The 26,110-nt window shown below is 39.6% G+C and overlaps 1 protein-coding gene across 2 annotated transcripts in view; it reads left to right on the forward strand.

Moving 5' to 3' along the window:
* The first annotated feature begins 4,413 nt into the window (after positions 1-4,413).
* ctnna1 (catenin (cadherin-associated protein), alpha 1) overlaps positions 4,414-26,110 on the forward strand; it is a 96,860-nt gene continuing 75,163 nt past the window's right edge. Inside the window, exons 1-6 of one of the 2 annotated variants that reach the window (XM_061685074.1) lie at positions 4,417-4,510; positions 4,584-4,692; positions 5,707-5,821; positions 9,274-9,469; positions 20,536-20,702; positions 23,328-23,447. In XM_061685074.1, the coding sequence (XP_061541058.1) occupies positions 5,717-5,821; positions 9,274-9,469; positions 20,536-20,702; positions 23,328-23,447 (588 nt within the window). In that variant the 5' untranslated portion in view covers positions 4,417-4,510; positions 4,584-4,692; positions 5,707-5,716. Of the gene's footprint in view, positions 4,511-4,583; positions 4,693-5,706; positions 5,822-9,273; positions 9,470-20,535; positions 20,703-23,327; positions 23,448-26,110 lie in introns of both variants that reach the window. The other variant, XM_061685073.1, reaches the window with a different exon arrangement.

A 26,110-nucleotide genomic window follows, 5' to 3' on the forward strand; every position in this document is an offset into this window, starting at 1 on the left:
ACACTAGGCTTTACACGATCATGATTTTTGGAGCCGATCACTGATCAGCAAGTTTAAAAAAAAAAGCGATAACCAATCACTGATCTGATCACAAGATGGAGCAATGTGTCTATTTAAATTACTTGTTCATTTACTGTATACACTTGTGTACTGTATACAGAGTATCTTCAAAAATATTCTCTTGTCAGGTCATGTATTCTAATCAGTCAGGTCAAACCAACATTGCAACATGACAGAAATAATGGGTGCTAACTTACTGTAATTAAGAAACTTGATTAAATTACTTCACACACACCGAAACTTTAGAGCAGGGGTGTCAAACTCAAATTCACGGTGGGCCAAAATAAAAAATTGGGACAACGTCGCGGGCTAAACTCAATATTGAATCAGAAATCACTGCGATGTGCATGTTTCCCTTCACTGCAGAAATGTAGCGTTAAAGTTTATCATATGACAACAAACTTAAATGTTGCTTCAACGCTGAATCTGGAATTAACAAACTTTATATTATAAACACGAGAAATCAAATTTGCGATAAAAGAAATCAGTAGTATTTGTTTGTTGTTTTGTATTTAAATAAACAACATGAATTCTTCTGTCTCTCCATCTTCTATTTATCTATCTCCAACTACCTTTCTTTTTTATGTAAATCTTTTTTCAAAGGCCAACAACAAAATAACCCAAAAAAAATAAGAATGTCCTTCAATAAAAATCCAAACTTCAAACTATTAACAGTCCCTGCCTAGGAGTTGATAAAGGGCTTTCAAAAAAACATTCATTCAATTATGTTATATTCTTTGTTACAGCCACGTTGCCCTTACACGACAAACAGGTCTGTCTTTTACTTTAGTAAACAGACAATCTGCTTCCCACCAGTCTTGGAAGTTAACCGTTTTCCATCTTTTCTTTGGCCATTTTTGGGAAGGGGAAGTGTAAATTTGCTCGAGGAGACTGGTAGCATAGTTGCTAACGACTGCAACAGAAAGGGAAGGGGCGCTCGCCGGTCTCGACTGATGGGCCAACACACTAGCAAAGCATTCTGGGATTTTTAATATTAGTGGCGCATGTGCGGGCCAAATATAATTACATCGTGGGCCAAATTTGGCCCCGGGCCTGAGTTTGACATATATGCTTTAGAGCATGATTTGACAGAATGCTGGCATGTTTATGTACAACCGTTAGTGCTAGCACTAGCTTGCTAGGCTACATAACGTTTTGTTGCCTGCTTGCGAACCGTATCATATTAAAAGTATGTGAACATACCTCAAGCAAATCCTTGAATGAACGTCTTCTCCTGAGCACCGGTGACCACCACCACCACCATGTTTTTGTTCTTTTTTTTTAACCACCACAATACAAGCGCGATAAATTGTTGTTGTCGTGGCCGTGGTAACGAGTGTATCCAGTCGTGTTTGAGTGAGATAAAGATAAAGCCCAGTGATCATAAAAGACGGGATGCGGTGGTATCAGAATACAAGATTTTATTGCAGTAGTCTGACATAGTGCAATTGTGAAAAACCAAATTTGTCTTGTAGTTTGATCTAGGCATTACGTGTTGTCTGTTCCACACCGCCGAGATGTTTCTTTTTTTAAATAACTTTATTCAGATGTTTACAGTACCACGTCAAAAGACACGTGACCAGGCTAAAAATAAACAAGCTTTTGGATTCAAATATACTGTACACAATGGTGACACGGAGTAAATGTCTTTTGCGGGTCATTGATCGGATCGGCGAATTATGACATTAAAGCCGATCAGACGATCATCATAAAATGCTAATTATCGGGCGATACCGATCAAGCCGATCAGGTCAGTGTAAAGTCTAATAGACACGGACAACCATTTGCACTCACATTCATTTGAAATGGAAAAATACATATTTTATCGTGCACATAATATTTAGAAAGTCGATTCTATGAGATACCTTGGGAATTCAGTAATGTACATATTCGCTCCTGAACTGAAATTTTTGCAGCACTAGTGGAGTTTCTTAATTAACAATGACCTCAGCCAACAAAATGTGTTTTGAGTAGCATTGCTTGCACAACAAGCATGTTTCCATTTTGGCCTTTTGCTTTGATGGCCAATTGCTGTGCTGAGGCAACTCTCTCTCTCTCTCTCTCTCTCTCTCTCTCTCTCTCTCACTCTCTCTGTCTCTCTGTCTGTCTCTGTCTCTCTCATAATCAAATCAAATCAAATAAAAAAGTATTGAATTGGCTGAACATGCACAATAATAAAAAAAAGTGTGTCTGTGTGTGTGTGCATGAGAGAGAGAGAGAGAGAGAGAGAGAGGGGGAGAGAAAGAGAGAGAGGGGAAGAGAGAAAAAAAGAGAATGAGAGATGCAGTGGTACCCAGCCTCTTGAGATAGTCTAGTCTATCTATAGCTTTCACACATCCGTCCACTACAATACATCCAAGGACACGTTTATGTAATGTCCAAGCGCTATCAGTCACAGTTGTGGAATTTATGACACTGAAAAAGAACTCGTTTTTTTGTTTTTTTTACATTGCTTACCTGATTGGCTGGCAACCAGTTCAGGGTGTACCCCGCCTCGCGACACTAGTCAGGAGAAGCGGCTCAGAAAATGGATGGATGGACATTGCTTACCTCAGTCAAATCAAATGGAAATGGGTTCCCACTTAAACTGTACATTATATATGACTAACCCATTCGGCATATGTTCAGTTCAGAATTACAACAGCAGAGTGGTAAGTGTTCCAGTTATGTTGTCATATAAACATAGACCAAAGACCAAAAACCAAGATGGCTGCCTCTGGGTAAACATCTGTTGCTTTTGAGCTTTCATTCTGAAGCACAAAACAAAGACTTTGCTGACAAACCAAAAAATATTTCATTGTAAAACATGATCAGATACATAAAAGACTGTTAGTTAAAAGATGTACTTAAATTTTAATATACATTTACTGCTTTTAGTTGGAAATGTAATAAATTGATGCACAACATGAGCACATGAAATCAAAGAGTTCACAGTCATCTGTAATTGTAAAATGATGTTAGAATTTGTCAGAATAGTAAGTACGTTAATGTAAGAACAGACACACCTTGTCTCAGGTCTTTATCGCATGTATTAATCAAAATGCTGTTTGGTCATCCCCAGGAAAAAAATAGTTGTAGATTTAGGCTAACAGTATTTTTTTACTCTGAGTCAGGTTATTCACTATTTACACTACTTAAATGATTACATATAATTCCAGTGACATTTTACAGATAAATCCATCAATCCCATTTTATTAAACCAGGGAGCATTAATGCAGATGGCAAAAGATTTGGAGATGCAAGATATTCCCCTAATTTAAAATAATTTGTTTATGTTGTGGCGGCACAGTGCCCAACGGGTTAGCACATCTGCCTCACAGTTCTGAGGACCGGGGATCAAATCCGGCCCTGCCTCTGTGTAGTTTGCATGTTCTCCCCGTGCCTGCGTGGGTTTTCTCCGGGCACTCCGGTTTCCTCCCACATCCCAAAAACATGCGTGGTAGGTTAATTGACAACTCTAAATTGCCCGTAGGTGTGAATGTGAGTGCGAATGGTTGGTTGTTTGTATGCGCCCTGCGATTGGCTGGCATCCAGTTCAGGGTGTACCTCGCCTCCTGCCAGAAGATAGCTGGCATAGGCTCCAGCACGCCCGCGACCCTAGTGAGGAGAAGCGGCTCAGAAAATGGATGGATTTAGCTTTAGGCGGCACGGTGAACGACTGGTTAGAGCGTCTGCCTCACAGTTCTGAGGAAAAAACACATTTTGATTTGAAATCGTATTTCTACTTTTACCAAAATATTTATTCCACAACTATCTATACTGTAATCCCATCCCATGTGGTGACCAAACGTTCCATTTTAAATCTCCCTTTGGTCTTTGATCTGAAATGTTCGTTTGTTCCTTTTCTATTTTGCTTACATCAATTTTTTTGCCACCTAAACAAAGTACTATTTCAAGCGTATGTGGTGACCAAACGTTCCATTTTAAATCTCCCTTTGGTCTTTGATCTGAAATGTTCGTTTGTTCCTTTTCTATTTTGCTTACATAAATTTTTTTGCCACCTAAACAAAGTACTATTTCAAGCGTATAAATCTATTTCAAGCGTATAAAATAAAGAAATTGTTTAAAACTAATTGTCAAAGGATTTTTCTCATTATGAACGTGTCCGTTGTGTATTCACTTCAATTTCCATGTTGGGCGATCAATGATGTCTTTTAACGTCCTTCTACACGATAATCTATCCTCTGTGTTTTTAAACGTAAACAAAACAAAATGTAACTTGCAGATTGATCGACTCGGCGCAAGCCTGGAATCGCGTAGGCAGTAATTATTCCATATAAGGACAGGCACTGCTACTGCCACGCCCGAAACAAGTCGTCATTTGCGGGGCTTGCAGCCCAGTTGTCAGGAAGTTCAGGAACTCGGTCACCGCCCAATCCCTCCCTCAGTCTCGGCTATTGTTGAGAAATAAATCCGCAACAGCGAAACCAGCTCTATCGAAACTTTCAAGGTAACGGTCAACTGAGAGTCTCTTTCAACTTCTGCTTGTTTCAGTGTTTTAAGGGACATTTCTTCTTGTGAAGTGAGTTAGCAGAGTGAGAAAAAGTGTCGTTTCCGCGAAAGGGAGGAAAACTTTAGTGGCGAAGCGTTGTCATTCCTCCATCTTGAAACTTTCCGAACGAATTGTTTTCGGTAAGTTGAAACTGATTCTTTGAAGTTACTTGACATCATAAAGTTGAAGTTGAGACGCTGGAATACGGACCGTTGGAGAGTACCTAATAACCATTTAACTGGCATTTATATATAACGCAGGGTACGGAACTTTTGTCTGTAGCGTTTATTTGTCTACTAGCATTAGCTTTAGCAAGGTGTCGCCAAAGTAGGCTAACAGGTAAATTGAAGGGGCAACAAAGACAGACTGACCTGAAATATTTATAAGTGCGATCTTCATCGAGTCGCTTAATTCCCATCTTTTAATTCAAGCGTAGTGATTCAAAATGAGTGCTGCTAGCTTTCATTTTAAATGTCCCTACAGGTGCAACATGAGTTAAGTGTTAGCATATTGCTGACTGTTATTCGACCCACCCGTTGCTCACTAAATGACGCAATTTTTTGTCACCATTTTTTTTTTTTTTTTTTTTAAATGTGCAAGTTCAGTCATGGTAAACCGTTGAACAGAAACATTTATGGTGTTGTTAAGGCAAGTGTTAAGAGAGAAGTTTAATTTTTAATTTTTATTTTTTTAAACTGATGTCACTGTTTTTATAAACCGTTACTATCCACAAATATTGTTAGCAACCCCCCAAGAAGTAACAATTAAGCATAACTACACATAACATAGCATAACATAGCATAGTGATTTTACACATTTCCTAAAAGGCGTCTAGTAGTGAATTTTTTTTTATGCTACAGGTGAGCAGCTTTTATGTCAGTTACTTTGCCCCAATGCTTCCCAGAATTTCCCTCCTTTCTATGTCTGAAACCAAATCAATGCAGCTGCAGTCATTGAAACTGCAAAGGACATTTTTTGAGGGTTGACATAAGCCCTTCACAATCTAAACGTTTTTGTTAACATACGGAATATATATATATATATATATATATATATATATATATTGTTTTTACTTACACAGTTTGATTGATGGTAGAGTATAAATTCTGTTTCATTATTGTGTTCCATAATGTGACTTTTGTTTCCCATTTTAGTCTTCCAGACATGACAAGCATCAACACTGCCAACATCAATTTCAAATGGGACCCGAAAAGTCTGGAGATCAGGACTCTGGCAGTGGAGAGACTGCTGGAGCCCCTGGTCACACAGGTAATAAGGGTATCGGTGTGCCTCTTGTTTATCAAACGAAGGGAAAGGCCACATAGTTGAAAGTGGTCTGAATGGATTTTCAAATCCAGTATACAGGCCAGGAACATGCCTATAAAATACATTCATGTTTTTCCACAATTGAAAACAGTTCCTATTAGGCTTTACCTGATCAGGATTTTGGGGGCCGATCAGCGAATTTAAAAAAAACGATAACCAATCACCGATCCGATCACAAGATGGAGCAATGTGTTGATTTAAATGACCTGTTCATTTATTGTATATACTTGTGTACTTAATTGCTAAAAAAAATTATATACAATAAATAATGCATCTTTGTTCATCTATTTATGCCAGTGAGGTATAGTGACAGACAGAACAAATGAATGGCCTTCTGTTGGATGGCAGGAAGTACATACAGTCCACTTTTTGTGACATTTTTGTTAGTTGGTGTGCTGTGAGATTTTTCAATTGTAAAATATGTTCCTTGGCTCCATAAAGGTTGGAAATCACTGCTCTAGTCAGATTGTGTATTGTAATCAATCAAGTCAAACGAACATTGCAACATGACAGAAACAATGGGTGCGAACTTACGGTAATTAAATTACTTTATTATAATTCAATTACTTCACCCACACAAAAACTTTAGAGCATGATTTGACAGAACGGCGGCATGTTTATGTACAACCGTTAGTCCTAGCACTAGCTTGGTAGGCTACATAACGTTTTTGTTGCCTGCTTGGGAGCCGTATCGTATCAAAAGTATGAACATGACTTAAATGAACGTCCTCTCCTGTCCTGAGCACCGGTGACCACCAACACACGTATTTTTCCCATTTAGTCCTTATAATACAGTCGGTGCGATCCGCTCTTGTTGTCGTCGCCACAGTAATGAGTGTATCCGGTCGCATTTGAGTCAATGAGATAAAGCCCAATGATCGTAAATAAACGGGATGCGGTGGTATCGGAATACACGATTTTATTTCAGTAGTCTGGCATAGTGCAATTGTGAAAGAGCAAATTTGTCTTGTAGTCTGATCTGGGGCATTACGTGTTGTCTGTCTCAGATGTGTTGTCGGTCCCACACCGCCGATGTTTTTATTGGCCGTCAGATATTTACGGTACTATGTCAAAAGACACGTGACAAGGCTAAAAATAAACTAGCTTTTGGATTCAAATATACTGTGCTCGACGGCGACGCGGAGTAAATGTCTTTTGCGGAGCCGATCAATCGGCGAATAATGACATTAAAGCCGATCAGCATAAAATGCAAATTATCACCCGATACTGATCAGGCCAAAATCGGTGTAAAGTCGGAGTATGTCTTAACAACATATCTATGACATGCTTTTGTCAAACTACCTCATAGGTGTCACATTTTATTCACTCTTTTCTTGCAAAAGCCGTTTTAGTGAGGTAACATTCACTCTGCCCCATATACAAATGATAAAATCTCTGTACAAACCTTTTCAAATTTTGCCATGAAAAATTTGACTGTAATAAATCATTTCAGAACTTTTTCCACCATTATTGTGATCTATAGCCTGTATGACTAAATAAAAAAAAAAAATAGGGGAATTCTAAAAAACAACAGAAATGTGGTTACCAAGTGTGTACGCCCACGTAAAAGACACCATTGTTCAGGATTAACCAATCACATTCAAACACGGATTAAGTGGTAGTCATCAGACATCTGCCACCATTAAAGGTGCTTCTGATTTAACCCCAAATAAATATAAGATGTCCGAGTGGGCTTTTTTTCTGACATTTTTGTAGTTACACCGTAGAGCACAAGATGGTCTGCAGAGAGCTTCCACAGTATCAGAGGATCCCTTTGTTCAAAGGTATCAGTCAAGAGGAGGGGTACAAAAGAATTTCCTAGGCGTCAAATATGCTATGGGATAACAGACATCATCAAGTGGAGCAAATATGGCACAACAGTGACATTACCAAGAAATTGACATAATCACTCAAAAATTGATTGAAATGGGTGTTTAGATTATGTATATATCCACTGTACTGGTGGCCCAATGGCAAGGCTGACCTTTGTTCGATTGAAAACCGGTGGACTGGATTAACAGTCTCCTTCCACCTCGCTTGGTGACCGGCTGTTTGCTTTTACTAACTATGGGGAGCAGAGCGAGTGCGGAAGACAAACTAAGTACCCCTTAGATTAAAGAGATAGCATTTGATCCTGGGGAAGCAGCAGTTACCTCTGTAATGTGACGTATGGACACATGTACATTTTAAGCAAATATTACAAGAAGGCAAAAGAAAATTCTAATGCTTGTGTTAGGTCCCTGGTGATAGACGGTGGTTCTGAAATTGTCTGCAACATTTTGGGTTAAATTCCATATTGTGTGACTTTTAGGGGCATTCGCTTTCAGAGGTTGCATTAGATATTAATTAGTGGTCTAAGATAAGTGGTTGCCGATTCGATTCAAGGAAGATATTGGTTCATTTAGAACGATACGAACCAAAACGATTTAGTGGATTGAAATTTATTCAGTAACATTTTAGCCAAAAATTCAAACAATGTGGCTGTGAAATAAATACCTGGATACTGGACAGTGCAGGTGAAATTTCCTAAATTCCGTTTGTTTCTTGTAAAGGTTTCAGGTAAAATACATTTTGTATTGACAATAAAACTCTTAGTAGCTTGTGGTGTTATATTGTTGTTATACTGCAATATGTCTGAGATGAAAATTTTTACCTGTCATGCTGTAAACCTGGTTAAAATGTCTCATGAATTGATTGCCTCGTTCTTCTTGGATCCCGGTGATTGTACATTAACTTATTGGCTTCAAGTGCTCATAATACTTGTATTCCCAGACTTGTCGATGACCGTGGTCAGCAAACAGTTTTTTAAATGTCCGTCATGTTTTAATCTTGATTGTTTTTGATTGTTGCAAAACCAATGTGCGTCCATATTTCTGATTTAAGCTTCGCAGGACATTCGACTAGTTTAGCGCTCTGCTCAATGCGCCATGATAGCTCATGCTCTGTTTGATGTGGTTTGCTTCTCAGACCGGCCCACTGAATAGCGGCAGAAAAAAAACTACACTGTTTGATACTCCCATGATCCCTTTCGACGTCATAGACAGGAAAACTTAATTGTAACGTCGTTATCATTAAAAGAGCTAAAAACCACACACACATGCATTCATTATAAAGTCTGCTTTGCCTCAGGCCAATGCGTTCTTTCCTATTGATACAAATTATTTATTACATTTTAAAACGATTTAAATCGATATATTTACGAATGGAAGGCTATCTAGCTGAGCTATCCAATTGGATTGTGGGAATATAAACCGATCCATCGATATAATGAATGAATCGTTACACCCCTAATATTTATTATTTGAATTGAATACAAATGATAAAGATGGTTCGAAGACTTCTGTTGTACTTATCAAATTAATTTCTTATCTTACATTGTTGTATACCTCCCATAGGTCACCACTCTGGTAAACTCAAGTAACAAAGGCCCATCGAACAAAAAGAAGGGACGTTCCAAGAAGGCTCATGTCCTGGCTGCTTCAGTGGAGACTGCCACCCAGAACTTTCTGGAAAAAGGAGAGAAGATAGCAAAGGAGAGTCAGTTCCTTAAGGATGAGCTCACTGCTGCAGTTGATGATGTACGCAAGCAAGGTATATTGGAAATATTTGATGACAGTCTGTTTGCAGTCATGAGGTCACTACTTCAAAAGCATTTCAGTTAACAGCTCTTTTTCTGTCGCAAATGTGGATTGTCTCCATGTTTTATTACGATGATGATGCTCGAACAAAATAGTGTGCAGCCCTACAATGGATATAAGCATCAACACAAGGTCGCCACGTCAATGCCCCACATTCAATATGGGGCCGCCACATAGGCACTGGAGGGCACGTCTTTTGCAATTGGATCTAGTCATATTGCATATTTATGACCAGTGTTGCCACAGTTACCTTGAAAACATAACTTAGTTACTTTACTGATTACTTGAGTTTAAAAGTAACTTAGTTACTTTACCGATTACTTGATTTAAAAAGTAACTAAGTTTGTAAACAGTAACTTTTTAGTTACTTTCAGCAGCTGTCAAGTGGCAGGAATATCCCTTATCCACAGTACAAAAAAGCATTAGCTGAACCGTACACATGACTTGGTATTGTACGCCGCACAAGTTACAGAATCAAATAACTTGAATATGAGTGTAGTTGAAGCCACATTAAATGAGCAACTTATAGCAGACTTGAGGTGACAAATAGCCCCCTAAATATAAACAAGCACACCATTCACAGTACACTTCTTTAAAGACTCTTAATTGATAGATAGACACAGACTGTAACAACCCCGCCGATTGTGTGGGGGTTCATGAAGACAACTGTGTCTGTGTGTGTGTGTGTGTCTGTGTGCACGCACAACAAACCTTAGTATTGTCCTCTTTAGAGAAACTCGAAGTAGTGACTGTATTTCCAGTTTAAGTATGCCAATCCCTCGTCAGAGTCCATCCATTTTCTGAGCCGCTTCTCCTCACTAGGGTCGCGGGCGTGCTGGAGCCTATCCCAGCTATCATCGGGCAGGAGGCGGGGTACATCCTGAACTTGTTGCCAGCCAATTGCAGGGCACATACAAACAAACAACCACCCGCTCTCACATTCACACCTACGGGCAATTTAGAGTTGTCAATTAACCTACGATGCATGTTTTTGGGACGTGGGAGGAAACCGGATTGCCGGAGAAAACCGGGGAGAACATGCAAACTCCACACAGGTGGGGCCGGGGATTGATCCCCGGTCCTCAGAACTGTGAGGCAGACGCTCGGTCACCGTGCCACTCGTCAGATTCGTCAGCGTCTATTGTGTTTGCGCCGCTTGCTGCTTGGGTATATGAGAGTTGATTTTGCGGAAAACATGCAACACGTCACGTGACGTCATTGCCCCAGGCTGCTCCGTTTATAAATATTTTGCCTTTTTTCGATATTGTAGTTAGTCGTTGCGTGCATTTTAGTTATGGATAGTTAAGAATATAGTGTTTTGTCTGTTTTATTAGTCATTACTAAAACAAAGACTTAAAATTGGTCTGGACTTATGACATGCACCGTCACTGAATCAAGTGTCTTGGTTATTGACTTTCCTCATGTTCCCAAGCACTGTAGCTTTTTAATGATGAATATCTGTTGCCTAAGCATAAATAGCATATTATTATTCAAAAGCATATTAAGCTCTGGTTCTCGTGAACAAAAAAGTAACTATTGGCAAATAAATCAAAGTAACTGTATTCTTAACTACTCTAATATAAAAAGTGATGCGTTAGATTACTAATGAGGTCGCCGGGCCACATTTTCCTCTTAATAATACCCATAGATTCTCAATGGGGTTTAGTTCCGGCGAGTTGGCTGGTCAATCAAGCACTGTGATGGCATGGGCAACAAACCAGGTTTTGGTGCTTCTGGTGGTATGGCCAGGGGCCAAGTCCTGCTGGAAGTTGAAATCTCCATCTCCATACAGAGCTTCAACAGAAGAAATAAAGTCCTCTAAAACATTCTGGTAGACCGTTGCGGTAACCTTGGCTTTAAGAAAGCAGAGTTTACCACCACTTGGACTGGACATTGCACCCCAAGTCATGACTGACTGGATATTTCATACTGGTCCTCAAGTAGCTTGGGTTCTGTTCTTGATTCCCGAATGACACATTTTACTTTCATCGGAAAAGAGGACCTTGGGCCGCTGGCCAACAGTCCCGTCCTCCTCCTCCTTGGCCCAGTAGAGATGCTTCCTACGTTGGCTCAGACTCAGAAGTGGCTTGACCTGAGGAACCCGACAGTTGTAACCGATCCCCCAGATACGTCTCAATGTGGTGGTTTTTGAAGCTGTGACTCCCGCCTCATTCCAGTCTTTCTGGATAGCTGCTAGATTCTTGAATCTTCTGTTTGATAATCCGCCGAAGCCCACTGTCATCTCTCTTGCTGCTGAAACTTCTGACACATTTTGTCCTTCCACTAGACTTTCCATTGATATGCTTGGACACAGCACTCTGAACAGCCAGCCTCCTTAGCTATGTACATTTGTGGCTTACCCATCCTATGGAGGGTATCAATGGTCTTCTGGACAGTTGTCAAGTCTGTAGTCTTCCCCATATTGAGCTGGAAGCCCAAATTATGTAAAAATAAATGAATAAATACTTGAAATTGTTTAAATTGTGGGCCCTGAATCAATAATCTATGAAAATTTCACTTTTTTAATGGAATTATGGAAATAAAATTTTCCATGATATTCACATTTTTTGGAAAGGGTCTGTATATTTAAATTGCAACATAATCACTGTTTAACTTAAAAGCATATTCTATAATTGAATAATTAAAAATAAAATGGATCATGAAAAAAAAAAAACCCTCAATAGATCAACTACAAATTGTACTTTAAAAGTGCAAAATAACAATTCAAGTTAAGTACAAGTTCACCAGTTTTTCTTTCTGTCAGTATAAGATGGGAACAGCATTTGTGCTATACACTTTTGAACTTATTTATCTGGGGTATAGTTTTTATCAACAATGTCGTGGTGGATAGGAATAATGTAGTGAAGCTTAAGGTGCATGTACTAGTAACGTGACAAGTGGTGCTGCCATCTTGGTGGTATTTAAAAAGGTAATTTTCTACTTTTAAACCTTTTAAAATTTTTACAGAAATGTTATCCACTAGCCCGATGATAGCTGGGATAGGCTCCAGGACGCCCGCGACCCTAGTGAGGAGAAGCGGCTCAGAAAATGGATGGATGGATGTTCTCCACTGTGAGCAAGCCTTTTTTGGGGGGGGGGTGTTCCTGTTGAGATGAGAACATTAAGTTCTTAGTAAGTAGCGATGTAAAGACTAAAGAAAGCAAGCAGATGTTATTGGTGATATTAAGTTTATTTTAAGAAATAACTGCCTTTTTGCTGAGTATGTTTTTCATTTTATGCTTAGCATAAAATTGGAGCGCACCACACAAATGTGACAAATGTGTTTATAATAAGTTCCGATTAATGTATGCATTTACTCCGGTTATCTGGTAGCTGTTTTTAAATACTCCCAGACATTTAGAACTCTGATTTTATTACAACTATTATATCCGTTTGAGGTGATGGCTGTTCTAGTCTGTCTTTGTTCCTCAAGATGCAGAGAGAGTTAAATGGGCCACTGTTTTACCAATCCTCTCAATACTCTGGAGGTCGTTGATGTGGTTAGATAGCCTGTGTGACATCCACTTCCCAGTGTTGTTACTGTAGTTGCAGTAAGCTGTCACAGGGCTGGAATGCAAGCACTGTGCTGGTGCCTCGTGCTGGCTGTCAGCTACGCTATGCTGCTCAGTGGAGCGTGACTGGACTGATAACGTGACCATTTGAGAGAGCCAACATCCCTTCATTCCTTGGATTTATGTAACCTTTTCCACCCAGCTGTGACATTGCCAGCTGTTAGAATGTAAGAAAACATTGATGACATTATCAAGGATGGGTGTGCACGTTCGATGTGCTTGTTCCAGGGGCTATTCTCCCATCCCCCCGAGATTTAAAGTTTAAATGAATGTTTCCACCCCCACTCGACTTTAATTTATATTTGACTAAAGGTTAAGCAGGACTTTACTCCCATGTTGAAGCTACACCATAACTGCAAGTGTTTTTTTTGGTCCTTTAATATCCTTTTCTTGCCCTTCACTGTGTCTTACTTGCCTTACTGTTATTGAGGCTTGGTGAGTGATGCACATTTGAATAGGCCACAGCTGAACATTCTAGTAACAGAAGTTTATTAGCGTAGAAGTGATAGCCACCTACTACCTGGAAATAACCTTATTTATTTGGTTCACAGGGAACCGTAAAGGTGCGATTGCTGTTCTTGAAGCTGTGTGTTGATCATGCGCATCAACTGGTTGAACTCTGGAAAGAAGTGGTCCTCCTCGCTTCAAAACAATTCAATAATTAATCAGCCAATATACTTGGTCTGGCAAAAAATGGCATTCCCCCTTGCAGTTGTGCGTGACTTTAGTAAGTTCAGCGCCTTGTGAGGTTGGAACATTATATTGTACGTTTTGATTCAGTTAACTGCCTGGCGACGGCTGACTCGTGCTGACATTGCGGGACACACCTAGCCCATAACGCTCACTCACCTACACTGACCGACTGCCCAACGGCCGTAATTCGTCCCTACAACATTACGCTGACAACCGAACGTCAACATATATCAGGGGTGTCCCAATCTGATCTTTGAGATTGGAAATTGGTCCGGTCGGCAAAAAAAACGAGTATCGGATCGGACTGGATTCTAAAATCTCTGAATTTACCAGTCTTATACAAGCAGTCCATTCCATGCTCCGCTGCAGCACTTGTATCTAGCAGTACCCGGACGGCATGCAGAGCCCACGTGATCAGAACAACAGGGTGCTTAGGTGCTAACAAGTAGCAAGGAGTAAGAATGAACGGTGCTTGCTTAGTCATTCATTGACACTCCGGTTTAAGTTCAATGTAACACTAAACTCTCATAACAAAATAATTAAACCTATTGAATGTTCAAATAAATCACAGCATTTTTTTTTTGTTTTGTTCACAAAAATCAGTAGTTCAAAGCTAACACACAATGAATGAAAAACACCACTGACGAGCTAATGAAATCGCTGCACTTATCTCTCAAAATCAATATTGGTACACAAACGCTATATAACCACATACAAACAAGCAATATAGCAATACTCTGGCATATTCATTGTAATAACAATATTTGATCGTGACTTCTACTTTGTTACTGCGAGTGTGTATCTCATTGCTTATATCACACTGCCCCTCAGAGGCAAAGACGTACACAGCAGGAACCACAATTGTCAATAAAACTAAACCCCAGTTGCATCAAGAAGTTTAAGTGTATTGCCGCACGTGGATAAAAATGTGCCCACTATATAGTGACGGTAAAAAAAACAAAAAAACTTTGAAGTTTATTTTGCACTCTAAAAGTAAAATTTCCTTTTATTTACTGATTATTTTTAATGGTTTTATAATTTATTCATTTTTACTTACCTATTGAAATGCTTATATTTAAGTTAATCAGTGGCTGTTATTTTTCAGGATTTCCATAATATAATTTAAATTTGTTCTTCAATTGTAGTGCATTCTTTTAAAGTTTACAGTGGGTACGGAAAGTTTTCAGACCCCCTTAAATGTTTCACTCTGTTAGATCGCAGCCATTTGTTAAAATCATTTAAGTTCATTTTTTTCCTCAATGTACATACAGCACCCCATATTGACAGAAAAAAACGTAATTGTTGAAATGTTTGATTTATTAAAAATAGAAAAACTGAAATATCACACAGCAATAAGTATTCAGACCCTTTGCTGTGGCACTCATATTTAACTTCGGTGCTGTCTATTTCTTCTGATCATCCTTAAAATGGTTCTACACCTTCATTGGAGTCCAGCTGTGTTTGATTATACTGATTGGACTTGATTAGGAAAGCCACACACCTGTCTATATAAGACCTTACAGCTGAAAGTGCATGTCAGAGGAAATGAGAATCATGAGGTCAAAGAACTGCCTAAAGAGCTCAGAGACAGAATTGTGGCAAGGCACAGATCTGGCCAAGGTTACAGAACAATTTCTGCTCCACTTAAGGTTCCTAAGAGCACAGTGGCCTCCATAATCCTGAAATGGAAGACGTTTGGAATGATCAGAACCCTTCCTAGAACTGGCTTTCTGTCCAAACTGAGTAATTGGGTGAGAAGAGCCTTGGTGAGAGAGGTAAAGAAGAACCCAAAGATCACTGTGTTTGAGCTCCAGAGATGCAGTCGGGAGATGGGAGAAAGTTCTAGAAAGTCAACCATCACTGCAGCCCTCCACCAGTCGGGCCTTTATGGCAGAGTGGCCCGGCGGAAGCCTCTCCTCAGTGCAAGACACATGAAAGCCCACATGGAGTTTGCTAAAAAAAAAAAAAAACACCTGAAGGACTCCAAGATGGTGTGAAATAAGATTCTCTAGTCTGATGAGACCAAAATAGAAATTGTTGCCCTTAATTCTAAGTGGCATGTGTGGAGAAAACTGGAGACTGGTTGCAATCGAAGATTGCAGTCAGTCAAGCGGTTAAAAAATAAATGAATGACTAAATAAAGACCCCGGCGCTATATACCTACTTGGGAGTGTGAAAAAGGTCAAGCGGAGCGCTCCTCAAAAAACATTTATAGATATTGTAACTCGGTGCACACAAGGCGTACCGCATTGTAAGGCGCACTGTCCATTTTGGAGAAAATTTTACTTTTAAGTGCACCTTATGGTTGTGAAAATACGGTGCAGTGGTGCCTTGAGATACAAATTACCCGACTTTGGAGTTTTTCGGAATACGAGCCGCCATTCAGCCAAATGTTTGAGTTGATGAATTTTTGACTTGCGAGCGCATACAGTGGGTCCAGAGGATTCAGATCCCCTTACATTTTATAATGTATGAGTGTCACAGGAAAGGGTCTGAATACTTATGGCTGTGTGATATTTCAGTTTTTCTTTTTTAATAAATCTGCAAAAATCTCAACTTCTGTTTTTTTCCCTGTCAATATGGGGTGCTGTGTATACATTTAATGAGGTGAAAAACATGAAGTTAAATGATTTTAGCAAATGGCTGCAATAAAATGTTGAAAATTTTAAGGGGGTCTGAATACTAATACCCACTATTTCTTACCCACCCTTTATTCAATTCAACTCACTTCACAATAAGCAGCAGTGTGGCTTATAGTGAATATTTCATCACAAAGAGAGACTTCAAGCGGTTTATTGCCACTCCCAGTTGAAGTTTGTCAGATGAAACAGAGAACTAGATGTGTTCAAAACGCATTGTAGTTTACTTATTGTGCTAACTTAATGGAATGGAAAATGCCATTGACATGCTAACGTTAACATAATCGCCATTTTCTAACCTTTTAAGCAACGGTAATTTGAACCCATGTGGTGGAACAACACGTAGACAGATAATACTGTATAACAATTCTCACTGGCATATATCGTTCATCCTCTGAAAAATTACTTATTTTACAGCAACTTACTGAGTAGTTGTAGGCTCCAGCAGCAGAAGTCAATTATTTGTTTCTTCGCAAGACTGTATTATACAGTACTGCCTCCTGGTGACTAAGGTGGGCACACTGAATTTTATGCAACTATTTAATACTTTATTTCTTTTCTGTTATTGTTTTTATCAAGTACAATATTATATAGAGTGCCATTTTTCCTTATTAAAAAAACAGAAGCAACAAATGTTTTTTTGGGGGGTGGTCTGGAACACACTAATGGCATTTTAATTCATTTTAATGGTGAAAGATTTGTTTTAAGTTAGTGTAGTCAGAACAAATATACCTCTCATCTCAAGGTACCACTGTATTTTTCTTTTTATTAATAGCAGTTTCCGAGTTAATGATGATTATGGGCGTTAAGGTGTTTTTAGTCCATATTGCTACAGTGTGGTGAAATCGTATTGACCCCTTTCTGCAATTATTTTTGCATAGTGTCCCATCTTTGTTTAAAATCATCGAACAAATGTAAATATCCGACAAATATAACCCGTTAACTTAAAATGCTGTTTTTAAATGATTTCATTTATTCAGGAAAAAAACAACTAAGGTTACCGTAATTTATTGTGCATAATGTGCATTTTGGGGGTGTGTATTGTATTTGGGGGTGCCTATTTTTCCCCAGTCACTTCCTTATTGTTGTGTGTCATGAACGCTGACCTTAACTGAGGCAAGGGAGGCTTGCAGTTCTTTAAAGGTTGAGTTCTGTTGTGGCCTCTTGGATGAGTCATTGTTGTTCTCCTGCGGTAATCTTTGTCGGCCGGGCACTCTTCTGAAGGTTCACCGCTGTTCCATGTTGTCTGTATGTGAGTATAATTGCTCTCCCTTTGGTTCCCTGGAACACTAAAGCTTTAGAAATGGTCTGGAGGTAATCAGGCTTGGGTCTGGGGGTCTTCAATTAACCAGAAATTGTATTACCCAAGGGCGGCACGGTGGACAACTGGTTAGAGCGTCAGACTCACAGTTCTGAGGACCCGGGTTCAATCCCCGGCCCCGCCTGTGTGGAGTTTGCATGTTCTCCCCGTGCCTGCGTGGGTTTTTTTTCTCCGTGCACTCCGGTTTCCTCCCACATCCCAAAAACATGCATTAATTGGAGACTCTAAATTGCCCGTAAGTGTGACTGTGAGTGCGAATGGTTGTTTGTATGTGCCCTGCAATTGGCTGGCAACCAATTGGCTGGTGGGTAATTTTGAAAAAAAAATTTCCTTAATGAATGAAGTCACCTTTTTAAAAATAGCATTTTATGTTCACTTTGGTTAGATTTGTCTATTTACATTTGTTTGATCTTAAAGGGGCTGGCATGGTGGCCGACTGGTTAGTACATCTGCCTCACAGTTCTGGGGACCGGGGATCAAATCTCGGCCCCGCCTGTGTAGAGTTTGGATGTTCTCCCCGTGCCTGGGTGGGTTTTCTCCGGGCACTCCACATCCCAAAAACGTGCATGGTAGGTTGATTGAAGACTCTAAATTGCCCGTAGGTGTAAATGTGAGTGCGAATGGTTGGTTGTTTCTATTTGCCCTGTGATTGGCTGGCGACCAGTTAAGGGTGTACCCCGCCTCCTGCCCGAAGATAGCTTGAATAGGCTCCAGCACGCCTGCGCCACTAGTGAGGATAAGCGGTAAAGAAAATGGATGGCTGGTTGATCTTAAAGTGGGGAAACTATGCAAAAATGTAAGAATTTAAGAAAGGGGCCAATACTTTTTCACGATGCAAAAATATAAGAATTTGAGAACGGGGGCAAATACTTTTTGTTGGCACCGTACATACATTCTTTTGAATTTGCATGTTCCCCCATTAACGTAACCTATTGACAGATGTACTGATGTTTATAATGTGAGCCCACAAAATCAATATGTGCTCAGTCAACCGTGTAGGCAATGTTGGACAAATCATGGTGCTGGACAAACAAGATTGCAGGCTTTGTGTTGGGGCTTTGACCTGCATTATGCACTTGGAAATTGTAATAGAAATATAGAAAGAATGGTGTCCAAGATGGAATGTTTGAAGCTGTTCCCTATTGTATACATTTTTTTGTAATGACCTGATATAATTATCTCACAAATACATTCAAACTCAAATACAAAAAAATACCAAACAATATGGTGACTCTTTCAATGTGAAAAGAAAAAGACAAACTTAATACAAATGTCCCTGTACCATTTACATGTAAGATGTTGATTCCACCGTCTGTTACCAAATCTGACTTTCTTTGATGATGTAGATTCAATTCTATTACTGTCTCAAGATAGTATGTTGATATACAGTGGGTACGGAAAATATTCAGACTGCTGTAAATTTTTCACTCTGTACATTGCAGTCATTAGCTGAAATCAATTGTTCATTCCCCCCCCCCCCTCCATGTACACACAGCACCCCATATTGACAGAAAAAAACAGAATTGTTGAATTTTTTTTCAGATTTATTAAAAAAGAAAAATTTAAATATCACACAGCCACAGGTATTCAGACCCTTTACTGTGACACTCATATATTTAACTATGGTGCTGTCCATTTCTTCTGATCATCATTGAGGTGGTTCTACACATTCGTTGGAGTCCAGCTGTGTTTGATTATACTGATTGGACTTGATTAGGAAAGCCACACACCTGTCTATAGAAGACCTTACAGCTCACAGTGCATGTTGGAGCAAATGAGAATCATGATGTCAAAGGAACTGCCTCAAGAGCTAAGAGACAGAATTGTGGCAAGGCACAGATCTGGCCAAGGTTACAAAAATGTTTCTGGTGCACTTAAGGTTCCCAAGAGCACAGTGGCCTCCATAATTCTGAAATGGGAGACGTTTGGGATGATCAGAACCCTTCCTAGAGCTGGCCGTCCGGCCAAACTGAGCAATTGGGGGAGAAGAACCTTGGTAAGAGAGGTAAAGAAGAACCCAAAGATCACTGTGGTTGAGCTCCAGAGGTGAGAGGGAGAAAGTTATAGAAAGTCAACCATCACTGCAACCCTCCACCAGTTGGGGCTTTATGGCAGAATGGCCCGACAGACGCCTCTCCTCAGTGCATGACACATGAAAGCCTGCATGGAGTTTGCAAAAAAAACCAAAAATGGAACGACTCCTAAATGACAAGACAATGACCCAAAGCACACAGCTAAAATAACGGAGTGGCTTCAAAACAACTGTTCTTGAATGGCCCTGCCAGATCCCTGACTTCAACCCAATTGAGCATCTCTGGAGAGACCTGAAAATTGCTGTTCACCATCCAACCTGACAGAACTGGAGAGGATCTGCGAGGAGGACTGGCAGAGATCCGCAAATCCAGGAGTGAAAAACTTGTTGCATCATTCCCAGAAAGACTCACGGCTGTATTAGCTCAAAAGGGTGCTTCTACGAAACACTGAGCAAAGGGTCTGAATACTTATGGCTGTGTAATATTTATTTTTTTATTTTTTTAATAAATCTGCAAAAATGTCAATTCTGTTTTTTTTCTGTCTATATGGGATTCTGTGTGTATATTTAATGAGTGGGGAAATGAACTTAAATGATTTTAGCAAATGGCTGCAGTATGACAAAGAGTGAAACATTTAAGGGGGTCTGAATACTTTCTGCACCCAGTGTATCTATGCCATATATAAGCTTTATAATTGCCAAGGCAAGTTTAAGTAAAATTTTACCAGAGTAGACATACTCACAGATATTTTACATTCCCAGGTGATTCAATGAGGCAGGCTTCTGGAGAATTTGCTGAAGACCCCTGCTCTTCTGTTAAGAGGGGCAATATGGTTCGTGCTGCCAGAGCCCTCTTGTCGGCAGTCACACATCTGTTGGTTCTGGCAGACATGTCTGACGTCTACAAACTTTTGCTCCAGCTTAAATTGGTAAGAGAGACTCAATGACTTACAATTTCCCTTTTCACCCATTTATGGAGTGTGGAGTACATATGAAAGCCAGTTTAATGAAATGCCCTGTCAGCAAAAAAGCATCCCGATTTGTCTCATTTTATACTCTATTTTGGGTATACAGTTGGAGAAAAAACTATGTGAACCCTTTGGAATTTCTGCGTTAATTATCTGATAAATGTGGTCCGATCTACATCTAAATGACATGATGGTGGATGTTGCAACAGGACAGTGATCCAAAACACAAGTCACCAACAGAATGGCTTCAGAAGAAAAAAAAATACATTCTGGAGTAGACTTTACACGATCAGGATTTTTGGGGCCCATCACCGATCAGCAAGTTTATAAAAACTAATAACCGATCACCCATCCGATCACAAGATGGAGCAATGTGTCCATTTACATGACCTGTTCATTTATTGTATATACTTGTGTACTGTATACTGAGTACTGTATCCAGCAATCCATCCATCCATTTTCTGTACTGCTTATCGTCACTAGGGTCGCGGGCATGCTGGAGCCCATCCCAGCTCAAAATTATTCTCTAGCATTTTAGACACAAGTTAAAACATCAATGACCTCTAGGGAGCATTCAAGGATTGGCCACTGACATAAGTTTAAGTCAGATCAACATTACAACATGACAGAAATAATGGGTGCTAACTTACTGTAATTAAATTACTTTTTTTGCAATTAAATTACTTAAATAAATACTGTTAATGAGATGATTACTCTAACTTCCTCACTGTCCCGGCTGTATGGACTGGTGTTGTCCAGAGTTTGCGTCCGTTTGGCTTTTCCCTTTTACATTTTTTTTTTCACGCTGCGTTGCTTGACTGCGGCATGCTCCTCTTTGTGTACATTCTTCAGGTGCCCGATCAAATTTGTGTTGAAGCATTTAGATGACGTTCCCGACAACGTACTTCAGTTGTGCACAGACTGCAAATAACTTGCGTGTTGTTTGTCTGAGACATCGGAAAATAGTCCCACGCCGATGAGGTGTTTTTAACTGATAAGATTGAAATATTGGCCGCCAGATAGTTACAGTACTGCGCCACAAGACACGTGACAAGGCTAAAACTAAACTAGCTTTTGGATTCATACGCAACGGCGACGCGGAGTTAAATGTCTTGTGCGTAGCCAATCGATGACGTCATTGATCGAATCGGCGAATTATGACATGAAAGCCGATCAGTATAAAATGCTAATTATTGGCCGATACCGATCAGATCGGCGTAAAGTCTATTAAAAGTCTAGTAAAGGCTTGGTCAAAGTCGTAACCTCAACCCGATTGAGATGCTGTAGCATGACCTCAAAACCTATTCACACGAACATCTAGGAAATTTTAACTGCAACAGTTTTGTATAGAGGTTTTTTGTATATTCTGGTCCAGAATTCACCCTGATAGTTGTGCATGTCTGATCTGCAACTACAGGAAATGTTCGGTTGAGGTTACTGTTAGCAATAGAGGCTCAACCAGTAATTAAATCCAAGGGTTCACTTATTTTTTTTCCTCCCTGTCCTGTGAATATTGACATATGTTTCATATTTTTATAGAAGATATTTGTGTGCTATTAGTTTTAAGCAGGCAGTTTTTTTTTTTTTTTTTTTAGTCTTGTGATTTAGATGAACATCAGACTACATTTTCTGACCAATTCTCTCAATTTTAGAAATTCCAAACGGTTCACGTACTTTTTCCTCCCATTGTATCTGTTATGTGGACATAAAGGATTACTGCAGTTGTATCTCTTGAGGTGTCGTTTATACCTCAAATCACACTAAGAGGAAAATGTCAAGCTTTTGGTCCATTGAAATTTCCTTTTTGAAACTAATTGGTGTATTAGAACAATTTATTGGCTAGGGAATCTTACGTTTGTATTTTCGCTCAGTAATTCACACGCTTGGCAAATGGGTCAAAAGGTATACATTACTGTTGTAGAAAGCCTATGGATTCTTGCGTGCAATATTTCTTTTAAGTTGACATTTCTACACAAGTACCATCAATGTTCACATGTGAAATTGTAGCAAATTTTTCTTTTTCATTCAAACAAACATGCAATTTCTTGACACATACAAAACACTCCCCAGTTATCTTAATACAATATCTGTGACATGCTCCGGTCAAAATACCTCACTAATCAAGATTTACAGTACACTTGTTCTATTATTGTAAGCGTTTTTATTTTTTTTAATTTTTAAATCGGATGTGTTTGGGGATGCGGTTCAGTCTCATGCAAAAACCCAATATCCATAAAGACAATAAACACACTAATTAACGCAGGATGGTGGGCCTTCAACACGACACCACCAAATTAACTTGGCAATTAGAGACATGGGTGTGGCGCATGCTGCAAACACAAATACCACCTGGTATGTGTTATGAATGTCTGAAGAAAATCTAAGACCGTTTTATGAATTAAACGTATTTTTAGAATTGGACGACTTGCCAAATTGTTTTTGTTTTGCTTAATTTGTGGGTAGGCGCTTCAAAGACCCAAATATTTTTACACAAGCCATGTACCCTTGTATTGATATCTAAAGAACAAATGACTGACATTGTAGTAATATTGTAAGAACTTTAAGTATTGTTTCTGTCAAACTCAGGTGGAGGACAGTCTTGTGAAAGTGCGTAATGCAGGAACAGAACAGGATCTGGGTATCCAATATAAGGCCTTGAAGCCAGAGGTGGACAAGCTGAACATCATGGCAGCAAAGAGACAGCAGGTACAGTACAGTCAGATTATGTACAGTCCCTTCCAAACGTATTGGACCTTTTAGTATTGGACTTTTTTTGTTGTTTACTGAAGACATTTGGGTTTCAGATTAAAAGATGAATATGAGACAAAAGTTCAGAATTCCAGTTTTTATTTAATGGTAATTAAATCTCAGCGTGTTAAACAACTCAGGACAGAGCACCATTTGTTTGAACTCAGCCACTTTTCAACTGAGCAAAAGTATTGTAATGTGACTGATGGGTGTTTCTAGTTGCTCAGCTGTTGCCTTTTAGGTTGATTGCTTAAATATTAGTGCTTTTTTTGGATTTGGGTTTCACCTGTGAAAACTGCATTTGCTGTTAAGCAAACATGAAGACCAGAGAGCTGTCTATGGGAGGAAAACAAAACCATTTTGAAGCTGAGTGAAGGAAAATCGATCAGAGCTATTGCACAAACATTGGGCATAGCCAATTCAACAATTTGGAATGTGCTGAAAAAGAAAAACTGCTGGTGTACTGAGCAACAGACATTGAACAGGTCTGCCAAGGGTGTCAACATCAGTTGATGACAGAAACATTGTGAACACTGTGAAGAAACCCAAAGACGACAGTCAGTGACATCACTGCCAACCTCCACAGGGCAGGGGTGATGGTATCACAATACACTGTTCGAAGAAGACTTCGAGAGAAGAAATATAGAGGCCATACCACAAGATGCAAACCGCACATCAGCAAAAAGAATCGGAAGCCCAAATTTGGATTTTGCAAATAAGTACAGAGATGAGCCACAAAAGTTTTGGAACAAAGTTTTATGGACTGATGAGACCAAGATTAACCTCTACCAAAGTGATGGAAATGCCAAAGTATGGCGAAAGAAAGGATCTGCTTATGATCCAAAACACACGAGCTCATCTGTGAAGCATGGTGGAGGTAACGTCATGGCTTGTGCTTGCATAGCTGATTCTGGAACGGCTCACTACTCTTTATTGATCATGTAACACATGATGGGAGCAGGAGAATGAATTCTGAAGTCTACAAAGCCATTTTATCTGGCAATTTACAGAAACATGCATCCAAACTATCCAGCCATCCATTTTCTGAGCTGCTTCTCCTCACTAGGGTCGCGGGCGTGCTGGAGCCTATGCCAGCTATCATCGGGCAGGAGGCGGGGTACACCCTGAACTGGTTGCCAGCCAGTCGCAGGGCACATATAAACAAACAACCATTCGCACTCACATTCACACCTATGGGCAATTTAGAGTTGTCAATTAACCTACCATGCATGTTTTTGTGGGAGGAAACCGGAGTGCCCAGAGAAAACCCACGCAGGCACGGGGAGAACATGCAAACTCCACACAGGCGGGGCCGGGGATTGAACCCCGGTCCTCAGAACTGTGAGGCAGACCCTCTAACCAGTAGAGCACCGTGCCGCCGCATCCAAACTAATCGGGAGAAACTTCATCGTGCAACAATACAATGACCCCAAAACACACTGTCAACACAACAAAGGACTTCAAGGGTAAAAATTGGAAGGTCTTAGACTGGCCAAGTCAATCACCGGACCTTAACCCAACAGAGCATGCATTTTACCTCCTGAAGAATAGACCGAAGGGAGAAACCCCAAGAAACAAGCAAAACCTGAAAGAGGCTGCAGTAAAGACCTGGAAAAGCATTTCAAATGAAGAATGCAACAGTCTGAAGTCAATGGGCCGCAGGCTTGATGCAGTTATTGCAAGTAAGGGTTATGCCACACAATATTATTCACTTTGTTAATTTGTCTGTTCCAATACTTTTGCTCACTTGAAAAGTGGGTGGCTTCAAACAAATGGTGCTTTGTCCTGAGTGGTTTAACACATCTAGATGCAATTACCATGAAATAAAAGCTGGTATTCTGAACTTTTGTCTTATATTTCATCTTTTGATCTGAAACCCAAATGTCTTCAGTATACAACAAAAACAAAGGAATTGACCTTGCCATTCCAATACTTTTGGAGGGGACTCTAGATAGACAAGGTCGCAGTTTTTTGAGACTTGTGCATGTTGGAAAACCTTGCCTATCATTGAACAGGGAAGATATTTGAGATGCCCTTGTATTGTCTTATGCTATAAATTGATATTATATTTTTAAGTGTTCCAGTTTGCCCCAGTTTTGCAGAATTCTTTTTACCCTATTACATAATATACTGCATTAACCGTCCCGTGGTAATGATCTCAACAAAATCTAAAAAATATGGAAATTCAGATAAATGGGTAGGGTGGCAGCTCTGTACAGGGTCAGAATTATTTTGAATAGCAATTATTGCTATACAATTATTTTTCAATCGCAATTACTGAGATTTGTGTAGCAATTTTTCGAAACGTTGTTTTGGGCAGTACTTTAATAGTTCCATGAAGTCGTGTCTTGAGCTATGTATATTTTCTGAAAAGCATTTAAAAATACTTTCCAATGTTGTTGAGAATTGTGGTAATTGGGTAACATTTGGTGAAGTTGCCCATTTTAAGATCGGAATTGGCGTTTCAGCGTTAGCAACAAGGATTTTTTGTTTACACCACGTGGGACTGTATTACGGCCTCTTCTTGGTTCATACGTGTAATGACGTACATTTTCAATTAAATTAACGACTGCAGAGAACCCCAAGCTTTCACAAAACACAAGCGCTTTAACTATCAGGAA

Source organism: Phycodurus eques, chromosome 9, assembly GCF_024500275.1.
Source record: "Phycodurus eques isolate BA_2022a chromosome 9, UOR_Pequ_1.1, whole genome shotgun sequence".
Taxonomy (NCBI): domain Eukaryota; kingdom Metazoa; phylum Chordata; class Actinopteri; order Syngnathiformes; family Syngnathidae; genus Phycodurus; species Phycodurus eques.